General features: G+C 43.1%; 1 protein-coding gene across 1 annotated transcript in view; it reads right to left on the minus strand.

The window, feature by feature from the left end:
* LOC127005750 (basic proline-rich protein-like) overlaps window positions 1-10000 on the minus strand; it is a 37079-nt gene that overhangs the window by 12108 nt on the left and 14971 nt on the right. The window contains exon 4 of the mRNA XM_050874861.1: window positions 1795-1836. Coding sequence (XP_050730818.1) covers window positions 1795-1836 — 42 coding nt within the window. The remainder of the gene's footprint in view (window positions 1-1794; window positions 1837-10000) is intronic.

Below are 10000 nucleotides of genomic sequence, written 5' to 3' on the forward strand. Positions count from 1 at the left end.
CTCTTTTCTTCGATCTTCTAATTTTCTTTTCTGTTTCTTTTTTCTTCGTCATAGTTTTCGTTTTCTTTCCTTCCTTCCTTTTCTTTTTGTTTTCCTTTTTCTCTCAAATTCGTCTTGTTTTTTTTTCCTTCATTTCTTTCTTTTATTCCTTTGTTTTCTTCTCTTCTTCCTCTACTTCTTTCCCTTCTTCCTTTCTTGCTTGCTTCCTTTTCTTCCCCGTTAATCTTCCTTCTTTCATATCGTTGCTTTTTTTCTAACCTCTTATCTTTCTTTCTTTCTCTTCTTCCATCTTTCTTTTTCTATCATTCTGTCTTTCTCTACTTCCATCTTTCTTTTTCTTTTGTTTTCTTTACTTTTGAAGGACTAAAGGAATTCATTTGTCACTTCCTTCTTGCACTTTCCTTCCTCTCTTCCTTCATTCTCTCTAAATTTCTTCTTTCTTTCCTTTCTCCTTCACTAGTAATCTTCTTATTCCTCCCTTCTTTCCCTTTTATTTTTCCTTTTATTTTTATTTCTTTTATCTCTTTCCATTCCCTTTTTCTCTTTCTCTTCTATGTTCATTCTTGTTTTCCTTTCATTCTCTTTGCTAACATTTTTTCCTTCCTATTTTCCTTTCGTTCCCTCCTTCCTATCTCCCTTCTGTCTCTTCCATTATTTTATTCTTCCTTCTTTCTTTCACTCAATTCTCTCTCTTTTCCTCTGTCCCTTCCATCCTTTCTCTCTTCCTTCTTTTCTCCCTTTCCCTTTTCCCTCCCTCCTCCATTTCCTCCTTTTTCTTTATCTATCCAGTCTATCTTCCCTTCTTTCACTTTCCATCATTTCGTTATTCTTGTTTCATTTCTTTTATCCTCCTCTTCTTTATTCCTTTTCATTTTCACTTTCCCTTATCCCTTCTCTCCTCCTCTTTTCCTCTTCCTTTCTTCTCTTATTTTGCATTCTCTTATCCCTTCAATTCTTTTTCCCTCTCAAATACTTTATCCTTCCTTCAACTCTCCTCTCCTCTCTCTCTTCTTCCTTTTCCTCCTTTATCTTGTCCTCTTCCTCTTCCTCCTCTTTTCCTCTTCCTTTCTTCTCTTATTTTGCATTCTCTTATCCCTTCAATTCTTTTTCCCTCTCAAATACTTTATCCTTCCTTCAACTCTCCTCTCCTCTCTCTCTTCTTCCTTTTCCTCCTTTATCTTGTCCTCTTCCTCTTCCTCCCCTTTTCCTCTTACTTTCACTTTCCAATCTCCTTTCTTCTTCCATGTCTATCATCTTCCTCTTCCTCCTCCTCTTCCTCTCCTTGTCCTTGGTTTTCCCTCCTGCTCTCTACTCTTTCATCTCCATCTTCCTTTCACTTTCCTATCATCTTTTCCTTCCTCCACCTCTAACCTTCCTCTTCCCTTTCCTTTCCTTTATCCTCTACTCTCTCTCTCTCTCTCTCTCTCTCTCTCTCTCTCTCTCTCTCTCTCTCTCTCTCTCTCTCTCTCTCTCTCTCTCTCTCTCTCTCTCTCTCTCTCTCTCTCTCTCTCTCTCTCTCTCTCTCTCTCTCTCTCTCTCTCTCTTTTATTATCCCTCCTGCCTTCTACTTTTTCCTTTTCATCTTCCTTTCACTTTCCAATCACCTTTCTTCTTTCCATCCCTTCCTCTCCATCCTCCTCTTCCTCTTCCTCCTCTTCCTCCCGTCCGCGCGCCCCGTCCCGTTCCTTGCATATTAATTGCCTGAACGATAATGAAACAGGGCCAAGCGTAGAGGAAAACCGTATTTAATTGTACCCGGAGGCGCAGTTTTTCAGACGTAATGGAGCGTGACAGGGTAGAGGGGGAGGAGGAGGAGGAGGAGGAGGAGGAGGAGGGGTGTTCCAGAGAGAGAGAGGTGTGGATAGGGAGAAGGATGGCTCGTGGAAGGGAGGCGAAGGGTGCGGATAGCGAGAGGAATAGCTGCAAGGGTGAGAGTTTTTTGGGTGGGAGAGGGAGAGTAAGGGAGGGAGAGAGGGAAAGTTGGGGAGTTAGGAAGAGATGGATGGGAGCAGGGAGAGATGGAGACAGGGAGAGTGAGAGGCTGTGATTGGTGCTGACGAGATGGACAGTTTGGGAGAAGAGGAGGAGGAGGAGGAGGAGGAGGAGGATTTGGGAGAGGAGGAGGAGGAAGAGAAGGAGAAGGAGGAGAAGTTGGGGTTGAAAGACTACTACTACTACTACTACTACTACTACTACTACTACTACTACTACAAAAACTACAAATAACCGTCTACCTATTCAAGCGAAGCGATGTAGTACGGACACTGACAGGAGTTTAAATGTCTCAAACCGAGTCATCCGCCACCGGAACGACCTCCCTGCAGAATTAGTCAGTGCGAAAACCATCAACTCCTTTAAGAATTGCGTCGACCGTTATTTCGTTGCGTCGGGAGTGAGCTGAACGCACGTACCGAGGAGCTTCGATATTTACAGGTATTTAATTGACTGTCGGAAAATTAAATCACCAGAGTGGGCAACCTCGTAATGTGTTAATAGACTTGCTGTTGCCAGGCCTTCCATGTTTCCTCCTCCTCCTCCTCCTCCTCCTCCTCCTCCTCCTCCTCCTCTTGCTCCTCTTTATCAGGAAGCAAACCACATAGTATGATTATGCATGATATGAGGAGTTAACGTCTTCATGATAAGGAGGAGGAGGAGGAGGAGGAGTAAAGGTAGAAGACCGCACCTCAATCTGCCTTTTTCCGTCTCTTCTTCCTTTTGTACTTCCTCCTCCTCCTCCTCTTCCTCCTCCTCCTCCTCCTCTTCCTCCTCCTCCTCCTCCTCCTCCTCTTCTTCGCCACAAGCTAATTAAATACTCACGCGATTGAGTTGCCAGTTTGTCTAATTGCTCATTTCGTTTATACTTTTTTTGTCGTGTTTCTTGCCAGTGCGTGTGTGTGCGTGCGTGCGTGTGTGTGTGTGTGTGTGTGTGTGTGTGTGTGTGTGTGTGTGTGTGTGTGTGTGTGTGTGTGTGTGTGTTCTTTGTTCTCTTTTTTTTATCCCTCTTGTGTACTTTCTTCGTCTTTACTCCTCTTCTCTCCTCTCTTCTTCCTCCTCCTCCTCCTCCTCCTTCTCTTCCTCCTCAATTATCTCCCTCAATTTCAGCATCTTTTCTTTGCATTTTTTAAACCATCCTCTTCCGCACCTCCTCCTCTTCCTCCTCCTCCTCCTCCTCCCCCTCCTCCTAATCCCCCTTCTCCTCCGCATCATCATCATCATCGTCATCATCATCATCGCTTGCTTATTCTTCTGCTACTTTCCACACGTGCCTCACCCTCACACCCCCTCCTCCTCCTCCTCCTCCACCTCCTCCTCCTCCTCCTCCTCCTCCTTCTCTTCAGCGTGTAACATTAATTATTACTGAAGATTAATTACAATCTCACGCTCTCTTGGATCTTACACGCCTCCTCCTCCTCCTCCTCCTCCTCCTCCTCCTCCATTCAGGCGGGTGGAGGCGAAAAGAAAGGTAAATGTACTGCCTTGGATACGGTACGGTCCTTTGGTTTTGTTTGTTCGTTTGTGTGTTTTGTTTTTGTTTGGTTTTGTGTTTGTTTGTTGGGTGATGTATGTACCGTCCTAGTTGTTGTTGTTGTTGTTGTTGGTGTTGGTGGTGGTGTTGTTGTTGTTGTTGTTGGTGTTGGTGGTGTTGTTGTTGTTGTCGTTGTTGTCGTTGTTGTTGTTGGTGGTGTTGTTGAAGTAAAGAGTAAAGAAGAAAAAGAGGAATATAATTTAGGTTCAATAGGAAGCAAGGAAGAGAAGGAGGAGGAGGAGGAGGAGGAGGAGGAAGAAGAAGAGGAGGAAGAGGAGGAGGAGGAGGAGATAATGACAAGGCGGTTATACACACTTGATTTTCTTTTATACTGTGTCTTTTTTTTACTCTCTCTCTCTCTCTCTCTCTCTCTCTCTCTCTCTCTCTCTCTCTCTCTCTCTCTCTCTCTCTCTCTCTCTCTCTCTCTCTTTGTTTCCTTTATTTTTCTTCTCTTTATCTTTTTTCTCTCTTTTCTCTCTTTCCTTTCCTCTGTTTCATATCTTTTTCCCTCTTCTCTCTCTCTCTCTCTCTCTCTCTCTCTCTCTCTCTCTCTCTCTCTCTCTCTCTCTCTCTCTCTCTCTCTCTCTCTCTCTCTCTCTCTCTCTCTCTCCTCCTAACCCTTTCACCCCTTCACCCCCTTCACCCTTTTCACCCTCGTCACCCCCCCCGTCAGCTGTCACCCACCCCGCCCACCGCCACTCAGCCTCAGCCCACCCACCCTGTGCAAACCGCCGTCCCCCGCCCATTCTAGGGTGGAGGAGGGGGTGGGGGGGGAGGGGGGAGGGAGGGGGGGAGGGGAAGGGTATATGGGGGGGGTCGCATTCCTGTAGCCGCCCACCTCCTCCTCCTCCTCCTCCTCCTCCTTCTTCTTCTCTTATTCCTCCTCCTCTTCTGCCTTCTTCATCTCTTCTTCATCTCCTCCTCCTCCTCTTTTTCCTTCTTTATCTTCTAATACTGCTTTTTTTCATCTTTATCTTCCTCCATTTCTTCTTCTTCTTCTCCTCTTCCCTTCTTCATCTCCTCTTGCTCTTTCTTCCCTTTCTTCTTCTTCTCTTTCGGTTCCTCCTCCTTCTTCTTCATCATCTCCTCCTCCTCCTCCTCCTCTCCCTTCTTCTCCTTTTTTCACTTGGGTATTTTCCTACTTCTTCTTATCTTCTTCTCCTTTCTGGGTATCCTCCTTCTCCTCCTCCTCCTCCTCCTCCTCCTCTTTATTTTCTGTCTTCCTCCTCTCTCTTACTTGTCTATATTATTTTATTTATTTTATTTTCCTCCTTTTCTTGAGTGTTCTTTTTTTTTCTTTTCTTTTTTCTTGTGCTCCGTCATTCCTCTTCTCTTCTACCTTTCTTCTTGTTCATCTTTATTTACATTTTCCTTATTTTGTTCATTTTCTTATTCTTTTTCCCGCTTTTGTTTTCTTTTATATTTTCTTTACATTTCTTTCTTTATTTTTTTCTTTCGCTTTCTTGGTCTTTTTTTTACCTGCCTGTCAATTCTCCTCCTCCTCCTCCTCCTCCTCCTCCTCCTCCTCCTCCTCCTCCTCCTCCTCTTCTTCTTCTTCTTCTTGGGTTATATAATCATACACCGGTTCAAATGTATGCCAGAAAAACGTACACACACACACACACACACACACACACACACACACACACACACACAGACATGGTCGTTAACAATCTTATCCATGTACACGCGACTCTATCTCTTGCTTACATAGACAAACGTACACAGACACCTCCCTTGCTACTCTCTCTCTCTCTCTCTCTCTCTCTCTCTCTCTCTCTCTCTCTCTCTCTCTCTCTCTCTCTCTCTCTCTCTCTCTCTCTCTCTCTCTCTCTCTCTCTCTCTCTCTCTCTCTCTCTCTCTCTCTCTCTCTCTCTCTCTCTCTCTCTCTCTCTCTCTCTCTCTCTCTCTCTCTCTCTCTCTCTCTCTCTCTCTCTCTCTCTCTCTCTCTCTCTCTCCACTTCCTCTCGTGTGTGTGTGTGTGTGTGTGTGTGTGTGTGTGTGTGTGTGTGTGAGTATGTGTGTGTGTGTGTGTGTGTGTGTGTGTGTGTGTGTGTGTGTGTGTGTGTGTGTGCCTTAATTAGGTCCACACTTACCTACCTGTCTTTTTTTTTTTTGCTTGTTTCCTCTTTACCAATCTCTCCTCCTTGCCTTGACTCATCTAATCGACACACCTGAGCGCCCACCTGTTAATTACCACTTCCCTCACCTGTATTTGTTCACCTGTCCCACCTGCTACCTGTTATACTATACCTTTGTTTTTTAATCATATATTCTTTTATGTATTTCTATCTTTGTTTTTCATGTCTTGTTTGTTTTTCTTTCCTTAATTTCCTTGTCTTTCTTACCTTATATAACCTTTTCTTACCCTGTCTTACTTTTCTATACCTTATCTTCCCTCCTCTCCTTCCCTTCCTTCTTCCTTCCTTTTCTCCCTCCTCTTCTTGTCTTACGCGTTCCATTCTTCCTTTTCCTTTTTTTTTCACATTCCTCATTCTCTTCCTCCTTTTCCTCCTCCTCCTCTTCTCTTCTTACGCCTTCCATAACCTTTCTTTCCTTGCTTTACCTTCCTTACCTCTCCTAACTTTCCTTACCTTTTCTTACCTGTTCTTACCTTTATGTCCTCTTCCTACCTTGATACATTTTTTTCCCTTTCTATTTTTTGTTTCTTTACGTATCTTTCCTTACTTATCCTTCCCTCTCCTACTCTTCCTCACCTTCCCCTTTTTCCCTTCCTTCCCTTTCCTTACCTTACCTTACCCTATGTTACCTTCTTCATCCTCCTTACCTTCTCCTTTCTTATATTTTTCCTTTTTCTTTTCTATTTTCATTTTAAATCATTCGAGTATAAGAAGTTAAGGGTTACAAAGACAGACAGGCAGACAGACAGACAGACAGACAGAAAAATACAAACAGTGACAGACAGACAGACAGAGATAAATAGACAGACAAACGTTGAAGAAAGGAGGAGCAGAAGACACATTGAAAGACACACAGAAGGAGGAGGAGTAGGAGGAGGAGGAGGAGGAAGAGGAGGAGTTATGTTTGTTCTGCCAGTTAGGGAAGAGAAGGAGGTGGAGGTGGAGGTGAAGGAGGAGGAGGGAGTAGGAGGAGGTGGCAGAAGAGGAGGAGGAGGAGGAGGCGTAAGTGGAGAAAATATGTAAATAGGAATAAAAATGACAAATAGAAGGAGAGAATAAAGAGATGATAAGGAGGAAATTAAGTAAAAAATGTGAGAGAGGGAGAAGAGAAGAGAAGAGATGAATGATAAAGAAGGAAAAGGAGATGAAAGAGGAAATGAGAGAAAAGAAGGAGAAAGAGAAATGAAGATGTGAAAAAATGAAGTAGATAATGTGGAAAAAATAGAAGAGGAGAGAAAGAATGATAAAAAGATGAGGAGAAATAAAAAAAAAAACTTCATTCCTTTCTTCTCCAACTTCTTTCACTTCCTATCTTCCTCTTCTTTATTTCTTATTTCCCTTTTTCTCTTCTCTTTTTCTTCCTTCTTCTCTTCTATCTCTTTTGTTACTTCATTATTTTCTCCTTCACCTTTTCTATTCCACCTCCTTTCTCCTCTTTTTTTTACTCCTTCCCTCCTTTACTCCTTCCTTCCTTCCTTCATTTCCTCCTTCCTTCCCTTCTTCGTCTCCTCTTCCCCCTTCCCCTACTCCTTTTCTCCTTTACTTCCTTCTTCCTTCCCTTTCATCTACCCTCCTCTCCTTCTCTTCCTTCTTTCCTCCTTTCCTTCCATCTTTCCTTCCTTTTTTCCTCCTCTCCCTCCCTTCCTTCTTCCTTCCTTTCCTTCCATCTTCCCTTCCTTCTTCCCTCTTCTCCCTCCCTCCCTTCCTTCTTCATTCCTTTCCTTCCATCTTTCCTTCCTTCCTTCTTCTCTTCCTCTTCTTCTTGTCGTACGCATTCCATTCTTCCTCTCCTTTTTTCTCTCATTCCTCATTCTCTTCCTCCTTTTCCTCCCCCTCTTCTTGTCCTCTCCCCCCCTTCCATGCATTCTTCCTCTCTTATTTCTCTTATTCCTCATTCTCTCCCTTCGTTCCTTCTTCGTCATCTTATTATACGCCTTATCCTCCTCTTTTTTATCCTCCTTTAGTTCTTTCCTTCCTCCTTTCCTCCCCCCTTCCCTTCTTTCCTCCACCTTCCCTCCTCACCTTTTTTCTCTCAATTCTCATTCTCTTCCTCCATTTCTTCCTCGTATACCTCATCCCTCATCCTCCTTTAGTTCTTTCCTTCCTCCTTTCCTCCCTCCTTCCCTTCCCTTCTTTCCTCCACCTTGCCTCCTCACCTTCTTTCCCCAGCAGGCAGGTAGGCAGGTAAGGGAGGGAGGGAGGCTCACCTTGATTGATAATGGCTGGTATTAGGCGTAATATCTGATAAGGAACTCTGATACGAAGGATAATTGCTCCTCTTTCCTCCCTCTCTTGCCTCCTTCCCTCCTCTTTACCTCCCCTTCCCTTCCCTTCCCTTCTTCAGTACCGCACCTAACCCTTTCCCTCTCCCCCTTCCTCCCTTCCCTTCTCTTCCCTCCCTTCCTTAACCCTTCCCTTCCCTTCCTCCCTCCCTCCCTTAACCTTTCCCTCCCTTAAGTCCTTCATTCTCCCCATTCCTTCACCTCCCCATACGTCACACACATACCAGGAATAGTGAAGGGATGGTGATGGTGATGGTGATGGTGGTGGTGGTGGTGGTGATAGATGCTGCTTAGAGGGTGGGAAGGAGAGGGGAGGGGAAGGGAGGGATGGAGGAAAAGGGGGGAGGGGGGAGGGGGGGGAAGGAGCACAAAGCCACACATTAGCCAGGCGTCACGCTAGCTCACCCCCTCCCCCCCTCCCCCCTTTTCCCTCCCCTCCCCTCCCCTCCCTCCCTCCCTCTTCTCCATCGCTGGCTCCCTCCCTCCACTTCCCTGTCCTTAGCACTCTGCTCTCTCCCTCCCTCTCCTTCTCCTCTACCTCCCTCTTCTCTTTTTCCTCCTCCTGTTCTTTATCCCTCCCTCCGTTTCCTCTTCTCTCCCTTCAACTTTTTTCTTCCTCTTCTCTTCTTCTTTTTTTTTTTTTGCTATTTTTCTTTCCACTTCTCACCTTCCCGTTTTTCCTTCCTTATTTTCCTTTATCCTTTTCCTCTTCTTATTTCTTTATCACTTTTTTGTTTTATTCTTCTGTTTTTCTTTCTTTTCTTCATAATTTCTTCTTCTATTCTTTTTTCTTCATCTCCACTTATCTACTTTCATCTCTCTTCTTTTTCCTTTCATTTCTCTTCATCTTTTCTCTACTTCTACTCTTTTTTTTATCGTCTTTTCATTTCTCTTTCATCATCTTTTTTTCCTCTTTTCTCCCTTTCCTTACTTCTTTTCTCCCCTCCTCTTTTTCTTCTCTTCTTACTTTCTCCTCTCTTTCGCTTTTTTCATTCTAGTACTACTACTACTACTACTACTACTACTACTACCACCACCACCACCACCTCTACCCTCTGCTCCACCGCCGGCCATTACTTACACTTAATTAAATAGTCGAGAACACTTAAGTGGGGCGAGCCTGCGCGCCCCCACACGCACGTCACTTCCGGCCGCCCGCTGCTGTGATTTTTTAATGGGGTGGTTTTTTATTTAAATTTTTCTATTGTTTTTAATTTTTGTTTTTTTATTTGTTTTGTATCGTGTGTTATTGTTTTATTATGTTTATTTATTTATTGTATTTTTTGTTTGTTTGTTTTTTTGCTTCTGTTTTTTTCCTATTTTTTTTGTATTAGTTTTGTATTTTTTTTATAATTCCGAATCGTATTTTTTTTGTTTATATATATATTTTTTTGTCTGGGGATTATTTTTGTTCATTAATTGTGTTTTTTATTATTTTTTGTTAATTTTTCATCTTTTTTCCTAATTTCGTGTTTTTTCTGTGTTTTTTTTGTGTGTGTTTCTCTTATGAACTGTTGGTGGCGTTTTTTTTATCTATTATTTTGTTTTATTTTAGGGATTAAAGTAAGACAGACATTTATTCTCTTCTTTCTCTTCTTCCTCTTCCTCCTTCTTCTCCTTCTTCCTCTTCTTCATGTTCACCTTTCTTCTTCATCTGTCTCTTTCCATCTTCACTTCTGGTTCTCTCTTCCTCCTCCCCCTCCCCCTCCTCGTTCTTCTCCTCTTCCTCCTCTTCCTTCTTCTCTTCTCTTGTTTTCTTTTATCTCATTTGTCTTTTTCTTTCTTCATTTTGGATCCTTCTCTTCTTCCTCCTCTTTCTCCTCCTCTTCTCTTACTTTTTCATCTCATATATCCTTATCCTTCTTTCTACTTCCCTCTCTTCTTATTATTATTTTCTTCTTCTTCTTCTTCTTCTTCTTCTTCTTCTTCTTCTTCTTCTTCTTCTTCTTCTTCATCCTCCTCATCCAGGAAACTATCGACCAATTAGCCTGACATCTATTGTTTGTAAGTTAATGGAGACTATCATTCGCGACAATATGGTGAAATTCTTC

This window comes from Eriocheir sinensis, chromosome 30, assembly GCF_024679095.1.
Source record: "Eriocheir sinensis breed Jianghai 21 chromosome 30, ASM2467909v1, whole genome shotgun sequence".
NCBI lineage: Eukaryota > Metazoa > Arthropoda > Malacostraca > Decapoda > Varunidae > Eriocheir > Eriocheir sinensis.